The sequence below is a fragment of the Ursus maritimus genome, unplaced genomic scaffold, assembly GCF_017311325.1.
Source record: "Ursus maritimus isolate PB19 unplaced genomic scaffold, ASM1731132v1 scaffold_26, whole genome shotgun sequence".
Taxonomy (NCBI): Eukaryota; Metazoa; Chordata; class Mammalia; order Carnivora; family Ursidae; genus Ursus; species Ursus maritimus.
Genome location: NW_024425119.1, coordinates 10386326 through 10405078, shown reverse-complemented (window position 1 = coordinate 10405078; position 18753 = coordinate 10386326). Strand labels below are relative to the sequence as shown.

General features: G+C 36.4%; 1 protein-coding gene across 1 annotated transcript; it reads left to right on the top strand.

The window, feature by feature from the left end:
• Positions 1–557: 557 nt before the first annotated feature.
• Positions 558–4818, top strand: LOC103669175 (NKG2-A/NKG2-B type II integral membrane protein-like). Its single transcript, XM_040642605.1, has 4 exons — positions 558–764; positions 1144–1239; positions 2567–2793; positions 4696–4818. Exons 1-4 carry the CDS (start codon positions 578–580, stop codon positions 4816–4818), a joined length of 633 nt encoding a protein of 210 aa, XP_040498539.1. The 5' UTR covers positions 558–577.
• The last annotated feature ends 13935 nt before the right edge of the window (positions 4819–18753 follow it).

Sequence of the window (18753 nt, the reverse complement as noted above, 5' to 3'; positions counted from 1 at the left end):
TTTTTTTAAGATTTTATTTATTCATTTGACAGAGATAGAGACAGCCAGCGAGAGAGGGAACACAAGCAGGGGGAGTGGGAGAGGAAGAAGCAGGTTTCCAGCGGAGGAGCCTGATGTGGGACTCGATCCCAGAACGCCGGGATCACGCCCTGAGCCAAAGGCAGACGCTTAACGACTGAGCCACCCAGGTGCCTCCAGCATTTTAATTTTAAGCCAGTTATTCTAATAATGTGAAATGTTTTTGTGAATTCTGACCTTACACTGATAGGGACAATATTATTTCAGAATTCCTTTCTTTTTCACTAATTTTTTGCTTTACATTTTTCCAACCAATACTATTGTGTGAAGTATAGAATATCATTGTAAAACCAACTTATTTTATCATGAAATGCTTCTTTAAGGCTCTAAGGAAATTAGTACCATATTTTACATTGTTCAACTGCAAATGAGTACTCTCACTCACCACACACTCCACCCAGTGTGACTGTGTAGCAATCTTGTCATTACATACACCATTCATCGAGTCCTTCAGTGCAGCCCCATTCAGCACAGAGCCTGACAATACTCAGCTGCAGAGATGACTAACCAAGGAGGTACCTATGCAGAACTCAGTCAGGCTAAGGACTCAAAAAGACAGCAAACGAAAGCTAAGGGCACTAAAAGTTCCACTTCAGTAACTGAGCAGGAAATAACCTACACAGAATTAAATCTTCAAAATGCCTCTCAGGATCTTCAAGGGAATGGCAAGTCCTACCAGTGGAAAGGTAAAACAAGACACATATAGTATAACTGTTCTCGGATTTGCACTAGAGATGCAGGGGTGTAAGGAATGAGTAGGAAATTATCTCTCATATTTTTCGTTTGTGAGGATCAGAGCGTGGAGCTGGAATACAGTATTGTAATTGAAACCTGAGGACTAAATCTGTTCAGCCATTGCTAACTGATTGTCTTTACCACATTCCTTAGGTAATATATTTACTGCAAATGCAATGGAATATTCTGAGAGATTATAATGGTAGATATGGGTTTGGGGTACAAGTTTTATGTGTGACTCCCCGAGCATCGTTGGTTCTCTTGTATGTAATTTTCTTAAAGGATTGTTACTGCCTGTCCTTTCTCAGTGTTTTCATTTCTCTTCCTACTATTTACCTTCATATCCAGGGAAGCTCATTGCTGGGATCCTGGGAATCATCTGCCTTGTCCTGATGTTCACTGTGGTCACAATAGCTGTTATTACCTGTAAGTTAGTGTTTGAATGACTACAAGGGAATTTTTCACTTTAATGATCATCATTGCCTCAAAATGTTGCACAATATTATGGAATTGTATTATCTCATTTTAATGCCTGTTGCTCTAATGTGGAATGGTTATTTTGAACTTGTCCAAAGTAGAAATAACAATAATTATAGAGTATTATAAATATATTCAGATGTCATAACTCAAATGCAAGCTATAGGAGAGACCTTATTGAGATATACAAATTAATTCTTGAGATTGGTTAAACAAAATACTGTAAAAGACAGGTTTGGTTCTTCAAACTTTTGAATTATCTTCCCCTACATGTTCATTATTTTATTCAATTTTTATGGGTAAAATCAATTTTACTACAGAGTTTTCTCATTCTAAACAATACACCAAACTTCAAACTAAGAAACTCAAATCATAATGATTTATTTAGTTTAATATTAAGTTTTATGAGGATTGCTTTAATTTTTCTAGTTACTGAAGGACCGAAACAGAACAAAACTAGGATCCAGAAAGGTACAACATCATTTTCAAACTTTTGATATTAGTGTAATTTCTATTTTATCTCTATCTTAGGCTAGGCAAAGATGATAATATATTCTTTGGGTGAAAAAATTAGAAAATCATGTAATAAACTTTCAGAAATAATTATAAAAGAGTATTACTTCTTATAAAACTGTATGAAGCAACACTATTGAAAAATCACCCATGGGACACCTGGGTGGCTCAGTTGGTTAAGCATCAGCCTTCAGCTCAGGTCATGATCCCAGGGCCCCGGGATCCAGTTTGGCATTAGGAGCCTGCTTCTCCCTCTGCCTGTCGCTCCCCCTGTTTCGGCTTACTCACTCACTCTCTGACAAATAAATCTCTAAAAAATAAAAATATAACATAAATAAATAAAACCTTAAAAAAACAAATAAAAAAATCACCATATCCATAGTCATCAATTATTTCAAATTTCCTCCTGCTATAACATGATAAAAGATAAACCATCAAAAACTAATGATGTACTGCATGGTGACTAACATATCATAAAAAAATATATAGATAAACCATTATACAATTCCAAAATAGTTGTTTTGTTCAGTGACTCAAAGGAATTTAGAGATGGTTATTTTTTGTGTGTTTGCTCTGTATGGGCACATAAATTAGGGGATGAAAGCCTGACTCTTCTGGGTGCATCACGTGTGTGTTTTATTTTTGCCAGCTTGTGAGGATGCATGGATATGTTATATACACAGGTGTATACATATGCAAATTGTTCAATTTGCATTTTTAATATTTGAAACTTTCTGGAGAATATCTCATAGTCTTTGTCCAGCATATCACTGTGGTCATTGTCCAAAAGAGTGGATTACATATTCCAACAGTTGCTATTACATTAGCACTGAAAGAAAATCGTGGAATGAGAGTTTGTCAGCCTGTGCTTCTAACAGCTCTACCCTGCTCTATATGGATGATGAAGAAGTGGTAAGATTTCAGATGTTTCCAGATTTTACTAAAAGCTTAGCCGTTAATATCATATGTGTAGAGTTCATCCATCTTTGTGTACGTATTTCTAGTTTACTTAAAGTCTGTTACTATGCTGTAGTTTGACTCCACGAAATTTTACTTATATTTTTATGCCTTTTTGTACATTTTAACAATTACCAGTTCTTACTGTTCATAGAAAACCCTGCTTCTATAAATGATCTTTTGCCTGAAATAACTTTACTGTTTAATTTCACCACACATCAAGGAAACTAAACACATGCCTGTGCAACTTGATCACAATGTAGTGAGAACCACGTGATAACAAATCAAAGCAGGAAGTAGTTTAGAGCCTCTATCAGCCTTGCCCATTTTAATATTATGAAATATCTCTGCTTATTTTCAGACCTTACATCAATGGAATCATGTAGTGTGCATTTTTATGTGTGTCTCCTTCCACTCTCACATGATACTTGTAATCCAACTGTATTACCGCATTTGTCTATAGCTTCTGAATTTTCACTGCTGTCTTATATGAATATGGCCTTTTAAAAGCTAGTCTCAGAAATTTAGTTCCTTTTTCGTATGAAGGTATTATGAATAATTATTTTATGAAAAGCCTTTTCTATTTGTTTCCATATATTGTATTTATAATTTACTATACATAACTACACAGTATATAGTATATTATAATTATGGAATAGAAAAGTTTCATCATAATAAAATAATAATATAGAACTATAGTATTATATCCCTCAGTGTATTCTTTGGCCATTTCTCCCAAATGGTGTTTCTTTTCCCTTATTAGAAGTCTTCGTCATATTGTAGATATGAGCACTTTTTTGAGTTTATGAGATGGAAATAGCTGTGATTTGCATTTTTACTCTCTGATTGGATAATTTTAATGATCAGGATTTTAATCAAAAACCAATGATGTACTATACCTTGGCTAACTGAATTTAAATTTAAAAAAATGTTACCATCATCCAATTTATCATTTGGGTATCAGTAATTATTTTTGACTGATTTCAGAAGTTAGTCAAAGTTCATGAATATAATTTCCTATATTAATTTCCTGGATTTACCTTTTTCTTTCTTTCTTTTTTAACCTTTAGTTAGGATATATGATCCAATTGGAATTTATTTTTTGGTGATGTTGTATTTATGATGCTGTGAGATAAAAGTGAAGGTTATATTTTTCTACATCATGATCTAATGATGGAGTATAATTTATAGCAAAGTAGATCCTTTCTTTATAAAAACTTTATACAGTTATATATATATATATGTGTATATATATATATATGTCCATATATGATCTAATCTGCTTTATATAATCTAGGTATTAGACATGTTTGTACGGATAACTGTATACACGTTTCAGTCTACACAGTCTATCACAAATCACAGTACTTTCAGTAAAATGTAAAGCCTTACTTTCCCTTATGTCCCCTTACCATGCCCCATTTATACTATAATTGCCTTAAATATTTCTCTACTTACGTTGAACATCAAATGGATGTTACCATTTTGCTTCAACGGAGGATTTTGCTTCAAATACCAAACAATTTAGAAAGCACGAGAGGTGAAGGAAAGTCCATTAGACTTAATGATAGCTTTATTCTTTCTTTTGTTATCTCCTTCCTCCTGATGATCCAAGATTCCTTCTTTTTTTTTAAATTATTTATTTTTTTATTATAATAATATATTTTTATTATATTATGTTAGTCACCATACAGTACATCCCTGGTTTTTGATGTAAAGTTCGATGATTCATTACTTGCGTATAACACCCAGTGCACCATGCAATATGTGCCCTCCTTAATACCCATCACCGGTCTATCCCATTCCCCCACCCCTCTCCCCTCTGAAGCCCTCAGTTTGTTTCTCAGAGTCCATAGTCTCTCATGCCCCCTTCTGATTACCCCCCCTTTCTTTATCCCTTTCTTCTCCTTCTTTTATCACTTAATTCCTTTTTAGATAATTCCCTTTAGCAGTTCTTTCAGAGTGAGTCTGGCGGTGACACATTTTCTTAGTCTTCCTTTATCAGAGAATGCTGTATTTCACCTGCATTCCCGAGCAATATTTTTCCTGGACAGTTAAAGGTTTTTGATTGGAATAATGCACTTAGTGTCTAAAATTTTCTTTCTAGCATGCCTTTTTCCCATTATTTTGACTGGGGAGAAAAATTTTGGGGGTGCTGTTGTCTGTAGCCCTTGGTGTCTGTGAGTTACCAGCCTCTCTGGCACCAATCCGGGACATGTGAGGGAAAGAGAAATTCCAGAGTGCTCACTGCCATAGTCATTCCTGGGTCTGGAGTGCCCAGTTCTGTCAGGTTTCTCATCACCTGGCTGAATGTTCTTATGTTGTCTTGTATGTAATGTCCAGAGGTTTAGCGGTATTCAGTAGGAGGAATGGGGACGTCTGATCTACAGATGTTTTAATTTGAATTTTCCTAAGACTAATAGGGTTGGGCATCTTTTGCTGTACTCATTTGCCATCCATATACATTTTTTATGAAGTTATTTATTGAAATATTTTGCTATATTTTTAGTTTCTGTGATTGCATTTTGAGAACCCTTTATGTATCTTGGCCTCAAGGCTTTTATTAGATGTATGATTTGCAGATACTTCCTCCCAAGTCTATAACTTGTCCTTCTTTTCTCTTCAAACTTTTTTTTTTAAGATTTTATTTTATTTATTTGACAGAGATAGAGACAGCCAGAGAGAGAGAGGGAACACAAGTAGGGGGAGTGGGAGAGGAAGAAGCAGGCTCATAGTGGAGGAGCCTGATGTGGGGCTCGATCCCATAACGCCAGGATCACGCCCTGAGCCAAAGGCAGACGCTTACGCTTAACGACTGCGCCACCCAGGCGCCCCTTCTTTTCTCTTCAATAAGTAGAAATTATCCCGATGAATGGCACTTCATCAATTTGATCTCTTATGGATCATGTTTTTGGTGATAGTAAGAAATGTCTGCCCAACTTTAGGTCGTGCATATTCTCTCATACATCTTCGTGAAATTTTATCATTTACACTTAAGGGTGATCAGTTTTTTATATTTTTGTACATAGTATAAAGTATGTATTTATTAATAATAATGATACTCCATTGTTTCCACATTTGTTGCAAAAGTTACTTTCTCCACTGAATGACTTTGCATCTTTGTTGAAATCTGCCTTCCATGTGTATGTTGCTCTAATTTTTGCACTTTATAATCTATTTTATTAATCTCATGTATTTTTATGTCAATATTATACTTTAAAAGCAGTCCCTTTTTTAAACAGTGGGTTTATAATAGTTCTTTTTCAGAGTTATCATGTTTCCTAGATCATTTCTATCTTTCTAAAGTTTTTTTTAATTAAGAATGAATATTAGCTTTATCACTTGCCTTCTACAGCAGAGATAGCACATTATTTGAACTTCTTTACTCTGCTAATATGACAGATTAAGTTTATAGCATTTTAAATGTAAATCTAACATGGTATTGCTTTAATAAATCTTCTTATGTCATAGTCCATTATTTTTATATATTGTCTGAATGTATTTATGATTGCCACTGACACATAATTTCCTTTTTTTAAATATTCCCATCAAAATGCACACATCCTATATTTTATTAGCTTCTTTTTCTACCCTACAAGGCGTCTTTTGGTTTTTAATTGGCATACATTTTCTTCATTCATAAACATCTAAATATTCTGTAACAGTGTGAAAAGCTTTCTGAATGACAGATAAAAATGTATTACAAGTTGTAAGGCACTTCTGATGTTTTTATTTCTTTTTGTTTTGGTCTTCACAAGTTGTATATAGTAGGATTTTTTCCATTTTATGAAATTTCTCTTAAATATATGTGCACATTTTCATAATATTCTCTTACGGTGATTTTATTGTGGTATAATGTACATACAGATGGATGCACACGGGATACACGCCAACTGATGGCTGAATTTTCACGTGCAATGTCACCATTGCACGGAATGAGAAAATGAATTTTACCAGCACTGCAAAATACCCCTTTCATGTTCTTACCTGCATTTAAAAAAAAAACATTTATGTAAATGGAATCATAGAGTATGCATACTTTAGTTTTGGAATTTTCAGGGGAAGCTAAACTTGTGCAGTTCATCCATATAGTTGCATGAAGTTCTCAAGCGTCCAAACTCACTTCTGTTCCATTGCCTGATTCTACTATAATGTATTCATCCATCCTATGCCCTTGGATATTTGGGCATTGATCCACTTGGGCCTTCCATGAGTATTTTACTATACATACCTCACAATCACCTTTCAGCTAAATATACGTTACTATTTCTTCCTTCCCTAATTTTAATTAGCTCTTTTCTTTATAGTTTCTTGAGAGGGAGCTGTTCAGATCATGCATTTTATAACATTCTTCCTTTCAAGTATAAATGACATAGCTACAAATTGTCTCTAAACACCACTTTCATTCCCCATGAGAGTTTTGATATATTCTCAGTTTAGTATCATCCAGCACAAGGTATTTTCAAAGATTTCATCCTTGAACTGGACATTTTTCAGAAATGTATCACTTTCCACGTTTGGAAATATCCCACATTTCCTTCTATAGTTGCTTCCAATGTGTTCCTTTGTCTTCAGAGAATATACTTTGAAAATGTCCATCCTTTAAATGTTTGATCCCTATTTATGACCTAAACCCCTTTCTAATTTTGTTAGTTATGTCAAGATGGTTCCTAGTGCTTTGACAGTCTTCTGTAGGGCTCCTAATTCTGTGGCTAGCTGTTCTCTCACTTACTGACAGAAGAGCTTTTAAATCTTTAGCTATGCTCATCGAATTAATTATCCTTCCAAATCTGTCAGTTTCTATTTCATGTGTTTTGAGGGTTGGATTCTGTTGTTAGGTGAATAATATATGCTTATAATTGTTTTATCTTCCTCTTATATTGACAGCCTTAACATGTTGGAATGTTTCTTTTAATTCCTAATAGTATTTCCTGTTTTAACCGCTACTTTGGTATTAGGGCAGCCATTTTTGTTCACTTATGAACAACTTATGGGGTTACTGTTTGTCAGGTGTATATTTTGCTAATCTTTTCTTAACACCTATTTGTGCCTTTGACTCTAAAACGTGACTGTTACAGAAAGCATATAGGTGGATCTTACTTTTTTACTTCGGATGACAGTTTCTGTCTTTTGATTAGAATATTTATTTAGTTCACATGAATGTGATTATTGGGATAGTTGGGTTTAGGTCTGACATTTGCTATTTATTAGGTGTTTATTTCTTGGTTTCTTCTTTCATGTTATCTGACATCTTTTGTATTAAATATATATTATTTTAATGTCCCATTTTAATTCCTCTATTAATGTCTTAGCTATATTGTTTTTTTTTATGTTCAGTTAGCCATGGTATAGTACATCATTAGTTTTTGATTTAGTGTTCAACGATTCATTCTTTGCATATAACACCCAGTGTTCATCACAACAAGTCCTAAATACCCATCACCAGGTACCACATCCGACCACCCCCCTCTACTCCGCAACCCTCAGTTTGTTTCCCGGAGTCCAGAGTCTCTCATGGTTTGTCTCCCTCTCTGATTTCTTCCCATTCTTTTTCCCTTCCTTCCCCTGTGGTCCTCTGTGCTATTCCTTACGTTCCACATATAACTGAAACCATAAGATAATGGGATTTCCCTGCTTGACTTATCTCACTTAGCTATATTCTTAAGCTATTTCTTTGCTAGTAGATGTAGGTATCACAAATATATCTTCTGTTTGGTTTTATTGAGATATAATTGACACATAGCATTCTATAAGTTTAAGGCATACACTGTGTTCATTTGATACATTTATGTATTGCAGTATGATCAGTATGATTATGTTAGATGACACCTTGATTGAGTGCTGGCTTGTTATAGCCGTGTGTCAGGACCCGGGGGCTGGGCATGGAGCTCTACCAGCATAGCCCCCAATGGCAGTTTAAGCAGTGATAGGAACTGAAAGAGTGTCTTGGGACGCAGCAGTACAGTACCAGCCATGAGGACTCAGAGCCCTGCTATGGAACCGAAGAGATGGGGCTCAAGGCTGTGGGAGCTTGGCCCTAGCAATGATGGGTCAAAGCCTTAAGCTGCCATAGGTGGAGGAAAAGGTCGAGGCAGCAGCCACCTGGTGTTAGCAATGGCAGTTCAGAGTCCAGACCTGGGATGGGTTCATGTTCAGAGCCGCAGGAGCTCCCTTTACAATGAAGACCCAGAGTCATGACATGGACCCGGTGGGCGGGGCTCAGCACAGCAGCAGCATGTCTTAGGACTACTGGCAGTGGAAGCATGTCTTAGGACATGCGGCAGGGCTTAGGGCAGCAGAGGCTGCCCAGCGTTGCTGAGACAGAGCCCCAACCTGGGACCGCAGTGGGCAAAACCACAGGCAGCTCTAATCTTCCATAGGCTGAGGTGCTATGGTGCCCAAACCTAAGGTAGCAGTTGGGGTCCCTGAAGACAAGTCTCTCAGTAGCAACAGCTCCAGCCTCTGGGAGTAGATGCAGAGTGGGACACTCTGGGGTGTTCCATCAATCAGGATCAGCATTGGTGGGGCGCCTCTGTTGTAAAAGCTGCAGACATCCACAAAGGTGAAACTTCCCGGATTGTCCTGCTTTCCTCCTCTCCATGTGGTGATTTCCTCTGAGGGGATTCCTCCAGGTGTCAATGGCTCTCAACTGGGGGGTTAGGTGATAGAGGCCAAGTGCTTGCTTTACCTTCTTTGGCGCCATCCTGGACTTTTGCGCTCCACCAGGTTTTTTGCTGCTGCTTTGTTGTCTAGAGCTGTTACTGAGCTGTTCTTAGTTTGAAGTTGTTTAGTGATTGTTCTTATTGGTTTTTTGTTTTTGTTTTTGTTTTTTTGTGTGTGAGAGACAGATAAGCATTGGGACCTTCTAGCCCTCCATCTTGCTGATGGCACTATTTACACATATATTATTAACTGTTCGCCATCTACTTCAAATGAATTCTGACTAAATTCTAATAAGATAAAATAAATTAGCAGTAGCATAGCTCATTTCCTCATTCTATTACAGGTATGCCTCAACTTTTCAAAATTTGCATTATGTCACTTTGCTTTTATGAAAGACCTATGTTAGTACCAGTTTTTGCTGAAAACAGAAATCTGAAGGGGATTTTTCCTTTTAGGGCAAAAGGCAAAAAGTGAAAACTGTGTTCAGTGCTAGGCTTGCTGTTACAGAGGCAGCACATGCCCCAACCAGTGGCCCCTTCAGGTTCCTTCCTCAGGAACTATACTCAACATCTCAGGATCAAAGGTAACTTTTAATGGTGTTTTTGAGCATCTGTGTTTCATCTCAATTTATTTTGTGCTTCCATTAGCAAAATATGTCTTAAGGTATAAGAAAAGCCTAAAAAAGGTTATTTTCTGGATCAGGGAATGCTCAACAAATTTTCCATATAAATTAATGGTAATTGCTTCTGCAATTTACATTGTTTCAGCTTAGGAAAACGTTTCATAGGAGCACTCTGCTTTCAGGTAGAGAGGGAGACCTGTACTTCTAACCACGTCATACTGAAGCCGGCTGACACTGATGTGAACACACGTTATGCCTGTCTTTTCCTAAACTGCAATCATGATTTCACATTGGTGACATGAAATGAGTCATTCATGGTGACTGCACACAAATTAACAAATGCTGATCATAGTAGATATACGGTATACATCCAACTACATAGTGTTATAACGATTTCTTTAAGTAATCTTATCTTTTAAAGCAATTAAGAGTTGAAATACACAAATGGATTTTAAAATTTCCTGACATATTTACCATTTCTGCTGATTTATTCCTTCTTGTGTATATGTGTTACCATCTAGCATCATTTACACTTAAATTGAAGAATATTTTTGGAAAGCAGGTCTACTAAGTAGAAATTCTCTTAAGTTTTGTGCTTGTTCTGGGGTCTTTATGCACTCTTCTTTTTCTTTTTAAAGATTTTATTTATTTGAGAGAGAGAGAGGGAGCTATCGTGAACAGGGGAGGGCAGAGGAAGAGGGAGAAAAATTCTCAAGCTGATTTCCCACTGAACATGGAGCCTATCACAGAACTCATTCCCAGGACCCTGAGATTATGACCTGAGTCAAAATCATGAGTCAGACACAGCCTACTGAGCCACCCAAGTGCCCCTATGTACCTTCTTTTTTAAAAGACAGTTTTGCTGAATTTATACTTCTTGTTTGACAAGTCTTTTTGGGTTTTGTTTGTTTGTTTGGGGTTTTTGTGTAGAGGTGAAGTTTTGTTTTGTTTTGTTTTGTTTTTCCAGTACTTTCAGGTCTGAATCTGACCTTCCTTATCTCTTATTCTTTATTGTTACCGGTGAGAACCCATTTATTGGTCATACTGTTATTTTCCTAAATGTGATGACTTGTTTTTCTCTTGCTGCTGTCAAGATCACCTCTTTTTATTTGCCTTTTATTTTACTTTTAAGTTGTAGCAAAAAAAAAAAAAAAGCCCCAAAAAACCCACATAACATAAAATTTGTCACATTACCCGTTTAAAAAAAAATAGACCATTTTCTTAGGGCAGTTCTAGGTTCACAGGAAAACTCAGACAAAGCACAGAGATTTCCTTTATTTTCCTACTGTCTTTGTGTCTATGCACGCATAGGGGGTAGACTCTCTCATTTTCAATATCCCTCAGGGCAGTGGCTCATTTGCCACAGTTAATAAAACTGTATTGACGTATCTTTATCACCCAAAGACCATAGTGTACTTTAAAATTTACTCTTGATAATTGTGCATTTTATGAGTTTGAAGAAATATGTAATGACACGTATCAACCATTATGAAGTTATACAGAATAGTTTTGCTGCCTTAAAATCCTCTGTGCTGCACTTCATCCCTCCTTCCCCACTAAACCACGTAAACCACGGATCTTTTCACTATCTTTATAGTTTTGCTTTTTCCAGACTCATACAGTGAGAATCATACACTATCTCACATCTTACATTACATTTAACTGTATCATACATCTTCACCAGTTTCAAGCACACAGTTTAGGGGTGCCAGGTACACTCACATTGTTGCCCAACAGATCTCTAGACTTTCACCTAGAACTCTACTCCTCGAACGATAATTTCCCTTCTGTACTTCCCTCAACCCTTAGAAATCACCATTGTTCTTTCTGTTTCTCTTGGTTTGACTACTTTAGACACTTGATATAAGTGGGATCATATACCGTGTGTGTGTGTGTGTGTGTGTGTGCGTGTGTGTGTGTGTGTGACTGGCTTACTTCACTTCACATAAAGGCCTGGAGTTTCACCCATGTGATAGGATTTCCTTCCTTTTTAAGGCTGAATATTATGTTGTTACGGGTATACTATGTTTTCTTGATCCACGCATCCCTCAGTGGACATGTGGGCTGTTTCTACCGTTCAGCTCTTGTGAATAATGCAACCGTGAGCATGGGTGCACAGACAGCTCTTTGAGATCGTGCTTCCAATTCTCTTAGATATTTTCCTACATGCAGGATTGCTGATTCATATGGTAATTCTCTTTTTAATTTCTTGAAGAAGTTCCATACTCTTCTTCATAATGGCTGACCAAGTTGTATTTCCAACAACAGTGTACAAGGGTCCTCTTTGTCCACCTCCTCACTGGCACTTTTTTTTTTTTTTTGGATGGTATCCATCCTAAGGAGTATGAGGAGATATCTCATTGTGGTCTTGGTTCGCATTTCTCTGATCATTAGGGATACTGAGCATCTTTTCATAAGCTTTTTGACCATTTGTGTATTTTTTGGAAAAAAGTGTTGATTCAATTCCTTTGCCCTTTTTTAAATCGGGTTTTTGGTTTTGCTGTTATTACTCATTTGTAGGACTACTTGTAGGATATATTTTGGATATGAACCCCTCGTTTGATGTATGATTTGCAAGTGTTTTTTTCCACTCTGTCTTTTCATTCTGCTGATCATGTCCTTTGATGCACAAAAATGTTTTGACGTACTACATTTGTCTACGATGGACTTTTCCTTTGTGCTCTGTGGTTTTGGTGGCATACCCAAGAAATCATTGCCAAATACAATGTTACTTTTCCCCATGTTTTTTTCAAAGAATTTTATCCTTTTACATCTTATGTTTAGGTTTTCAGTCCATTTTGCGTTAACTTTTGTGCATGATGTAAATGTGAGCATCCGTCTTCATTCTTTTGAGTGTGGATAGTCAGTTTCCCGTCTCCACTTATGCAAGATCCTGTCCTTTCCCTATTGAATGGTCCTGGCACCCTTATCAAAAATGAATATACATGGACTATGTGTCTGGATGTATTTCGAAGTTTGGTTCCATAGAGGATTTAGAGCCTGGGGCTTCCTATTCCTTTGTCTTGCTGATTGTACCCCCACCCCCCAGTCTGAAATAGTGCGTAGGACAGATACGGATTCTGTGGTAGATAATGTGGTCTAAGGCTGCTGGAGGTGGAAGATACATCAGCCATTCCCTGATTTTCACACTGACTTAAGTCACCTCAGGATCCACCTGTTCCCTCAAGAACATTTCTTTGTGTTTGCAAATTTTTTTTTTTTTTTTTTTTTGTCATAGCATTGTGACATCTTGAGATGTAGATTTGTATGTGTTCAACCTATTAGTTTCCTAGCCTGGGGCGCCCATAAATATTTTTAAATTATATTTAATAAGTTGTCCGTTCATCATGACTTCAGGCTGTTGTTCTGCTTTTTTTCTGCCTCTGTTGTTTCAGTTTGTACTTAGACCTATGCGGGATTTCCTGAAACTGTTTTGAAGATCTATGAACTCTATTAATTTCTCTCTCTTTTTTATCTCTCATCCTATAGGAGGAATAAATTCTGTTACTCCTTCCTCAATTTCATCAACTTTTTCTACTGCATATCACATTTTCTGTAGAGCCAATAAGTGAATTTTTCATTCCAAGTATGTATTTATAAACTGAGAATTTTCTGTGGTTTATTCGTATAGGGTTAGTTCTCTCTATTATTATTTTCTTCTGGCTAAATTGCTGCCATTATATATTCACTTAACTATTTGAACATTGCTTGCTTTATAATTAACATACATTTATAAATATTACTTTGAAAAACTTTTTTTTCCCAATAAATGTAACATCTTATCCCAGTTGAAATTTCTATTGGCCTATGCTTTCTCAGTATGGAAGATATTTTCCAGTTTTTCTTCATGTTTCTTAATTCTTTCTAGAGATTATTTTATTTTAGAGACAGAGCGAGAGAGAGAGAGAGAATGCAAGTGGGGAGAGGAGCAGAGGGAAAGGGACAGAGACAATCCAAAGCAGACTCCACACTGAGCGTGGAACTAATGTGGGGGTTGATCTCAGAACCCTGAGATCATGACCTGAACCAAACTCAAGAGTTGGCTGCTTAACCGAATAAGCCACCCAAGCACCCCATTTTAAAAAAATTTTTGGTAGACATTTTTGATAATATAGTTTAATGAACATGCATTCTATTTCATTTTTTTAGATTTATTTTTTTTGTAAGTTGCATAAACGTTACTGCAGAATCTTCTCTAAAGTGGCCTCTTGTTAATTTTTGTTCAGTTTTTTCCAAATTCGTATTTTCTATTTTTATTTTTTAGCCTATCTTCCTGGGTATGATCCTTGTGATTTTGTAGCTTAGATGCCAACCACTATTTTTTTTTTTTAAGACTGTATTCAAATACCACAAGTCAATAGGACTTCCACCCTCTGCCATGTGATGTGTGTGTGTATGTGTGTGTGTGTGTGAATGTGGGAGGGAGTCCTCATAACTTTATAGCAGTTCTCAAGTCTCCTTCAGCTTTTACTTTTTACTATGTTCATCTTGGTCTCCTCTCCCCCTGCATATATTTTTTCCAGCCAGGAGTGTGTAGAATGCTCATGTCATCTCTTCGGCCATACTTTCCCTTACAGTACCTTTCCATTACACTTGGGTGGGTGAGTGCTTGACACAAAACCACAGTCTCTGGCTAGTAAATTGTGGGTTTTCTTTATTCATACCAAGTAAAATCAGTACTTTGAGCTGGAAAATCAATGGGCTATTTCACTCCCTTCCCCACTCAAGTCTCCCCTGTGGCACCAACACCATTGCTTTTGCAACTTCTCCAAGTTGTAAAAACTACAATTCTTGATCACTGAGCTAGGGTGGGCAGATGGGGAACCACGGGAGCAGTGCTAGGCAACAAGATGAGAGACACTCTGCTTTCTTGAATCTCTAGGATTTTTTCCAATGTAAATATTTCACAAAATCTTATGAAGCTCTTATCAATTTTCAGAAACCTGAAATTGTTATCTTTGTAAGTTTGTTGTCTTCACTTGCTCCTACTTACAAGATACTTTTATAATCTGTCCAGTGTGTAACATTATATTAAAATTTGAAAGATTCTATAAAGTAAGAAAGAATTAACTTTAGTTGTTACTAAAAAATTCAAATGAGTATAAGTGCTTTTATTTGACTTCTAATAAAATTTGTTTTCTCATAGTTTTTGTTGAAGTTACTCACTCTTACTTCATGGATTAGAGCCTTCCAGAGAAGCAATAACGATCCATCTGTATGGCCAAAAGGCTTAACTTTCTTTTCCAAAGAGTAAGTTTCTTGAGAACTTTTGTATTTCGTTCCTTAAAAGAATAAATTTTACAAAGAAAAACAGCAATATGTGTACAATTTTATAATAACAATTGTTGAAGTGTTTTCACAATAAATTATATGGGAACTATTCAGATTTAGATATATAACTATTAGTTGAAATAAATTAATTCATTAAAATATTATGGTATATATTGGTAAGATTAATGAGACATAATTCTCTGTATTTCAGGTTGGCAGTATCATCAGAGAGTGACCAGTCTTTATATTTCAATTTTGACTTGGAGAAAGGTTTTTTTACATCCTGCTTAAAAATTAGAACATACGTTTGCAAGCATGAGGCATTTTACTTACCTAATTTTCGTATAATGTTATCTCACCATCTATAAAAAAATGTGTTTCTGATTTTCTTCAAAAGCCATACAATTATTGTCTCAGAATATTTTTCAGATATAACTTGTAGAGCAGTTTTATGTTCACGACAAAATTAAGAGGACGGTACAAAGTTTTCCTCTATTGCCCCTGTTTGCACACCTGCTTCTCCCCCATTACCAACATCACTCACTAGAATGGTTCTTTTGTTACCAAAAATGAATCTACATCAATGCATCATAATCATCCAAAGTCCAATTTGTACATGAGGGTTCACCCTTTGTGTTCTCGAACTGTTTTTCAGTCTTTATTTATATCAGTGTAAAAATATATACTCAGGTAGATATTATACATTTCTTAAGCTTTTGCTATTTACTAAAATAAATTATATATATATATATACATATATATATATATATACATTGCAAGTCATAATATTATTGTAAAGTTCTAAATAAAGTGAATAATTGTACTCATATTTCCAAATCAATTGAGTGGAGAGACACTTAACTTCCTGCCTGGAGGACAGGAAACTGGGACTAGCCACAAAAACTTGCTAGAGGCTATTCGAGTACACAGGACTTCCTGCATTCATGCCCCTGGCGACCAAGCCATAGAGGCCAAGTACCCTGAAAACACCATGAAACCAGGAAAAAGAGCTAGCTTGCTTTCTTGCTTTCTTTCTTTCTTTCTTTCTTCTTTCTTTCTTTCTTATGCTCAGTTAACCAACATATAGTACATCACTAGTTTTTGACGTAGTGTTCAACGATTCATTAGTTGGCGTGTAACGCACAGTGCTCATCACATCACGTGCCCTTTCTGCTGCAGTGTCTCTCCACTGCCTTTTACTAACAAAACTCAACATCACGTGAACCGACGGGAGAAAAGTTTATGCACCTAGCTCCATTACCTGAGAACCGGGCAGTGTGGGATCTATTTGGAGCCGAGAGTACTAAATTGTTAACAGGCACTCAGGGTTATCATGCAACAACCACAAGGTTGCGCTATAAGAGCCGTTCTCCTCTGCCCCACATCCTCAGAAAATGGAACCAAAGTGAACTATCTGAATCGGTTTTAGTGCAGCCCTATCAAAGATTAGGTGCATTTTTTGGTAGAGATTGGTTTCTCATTGGATATAACCAGTGTCCTTTCATACTTTTTCCTGTGTGTTGTTTCCCTCACCTGAATTTCAGATATATTGGAAGAGATTTTCTTTTTTTAACTTCTCCATGTACCCACTTCTGTCACTCCGTACAACCATGCTAAAAAATACCTTGATTCAAAAATTAAAATGTTGAAGACAATAAGAATTTTAAGTATAAAATATTTGTGTGGGTAAAGCCGCTAGTTATTGCCAGAATTCAGGAAAAACTACTAAGTTGATGATTCAGACATATTTCTACCCTAATTCAATGACAAGAGAGCAAGAGATTACTGGATTATTATTTGCAAAATAAGTTCATATTTCATATACATTTATCTCTGAATAAAACATATTCTTTATATTATCTGTACTTATTCTTTATAGTCATATAGAGAAATTATATGACTATTCAAAATCAACTTCATATAATATGTAAATGGTAGCTGTAACTAATTGCTAAACTGTGTAACAAACAACCCAAGTTTGCATTGACATGTAAAAATAAATATTTCTTTCTTTTTTTTAAAATCATTTTGTTTATTATATTATGTTAGTCACCATACAGTACATCCCTGGTTTTTGATGTAAAGTTTGATGCTTCATTAGTCGTGTATAACACCCAGTGCACCATGCAATACGTGCCCTCCTTACTACCCATCACCAGCCTATCCCATTCCCCCACCCCCCTCCCCTCTGAAGCCCTCAGTTTGTTTCTCAGAGTCCGTAGTCTCTCATGCTTCATTCCCCCTTCTGATTATCCCCCCTTTCTTTATCCCTTTCTTCCCCCACCGATCTTCCTAGTTCTTATGTTCCATAGATGAGAGAAATCATATGATAGTTGTCTTTCTCTGCTTGACTTATTTCACTTAGCATTATCTCCTCCAGTGCCGTCCATGTTGCAGCAAATGTTGAGAACTCGTTCTTTCTGATAGCTGAGTAATATTCCATTGTATATATGGACCACATCTTCTTAATCCAGTCATCTGTTGAAGGGCATCTCGGCTCCTTCCACGATTTAGCTATTGTGGACATTGCTGCTATGAACATTGGGGTGCATATGGCCCTTCTCTTCACTACGTCAGTATCTTTGGGGTAAATACCCAGTAGTGCAATGGCTGGATCATAGGGTAGCTCAATTTTTAACTTTTTAAGGGACCTCCACACTGTTTTCCAGAGTGGCTGTACCAACTTGCATTCCCACCAACAATGTAAGAGGAACCCCCTTTCTCCACATCCTCTCCAACAATTGTTGTTTCTTGCCTTGTCAATTTTTGCCATTCTAACTGGCATAAGGTGGTATCTTAGTGTAGTTTTGATTTGAATTTCCCTGATGGCTAATGATTTTGAACATTTTTTCATGTGTCTGTTAGCCATTTGTATGTCTTCATTGGAAAAGTGTCTGTTCATATCTTCTGCCCATTTTTTGATTTGTTTATTTGTTTCTTGTGTATTGAGTTTGAGAAGTTCTTTGTAGATCTTGGATACCAGTCTTTTACCTGTAGTGTCATTTGCAAATATATTCTCCCATTCCATGGGCTCATTTGCTAGTTTGTGGATTGGCTGGGTTTTAGTTGATCAAGACTAGGCATGTAAGGATTTGACTCTAGACTACAGATTCAGCTCAGATCTTTTTTTTTTTTTTTTTTTTTTACATTTCATTCTTAGCGGAGTGGGCCAGCTGGTATATGACCTTTATAGCAGAGATTAGCAGCAAGCAGAAGCTGCTTCTTTTAATACCTGGACTCTAAACTCATAAGCTATCACATCCCATTCACACTGTACCGTGAAACCAAGTCACATGGCCAAACCTATCATTGATTGTCTGGAAAGCATATCTTTTCAAGGTCCTCATATGGAAAAAATGCAGATGCACTGAAAAATAACCTAATCTATCAGTAATAACCCTAGGAATATTTTTTCTTATATTTCACGAGATATTAAG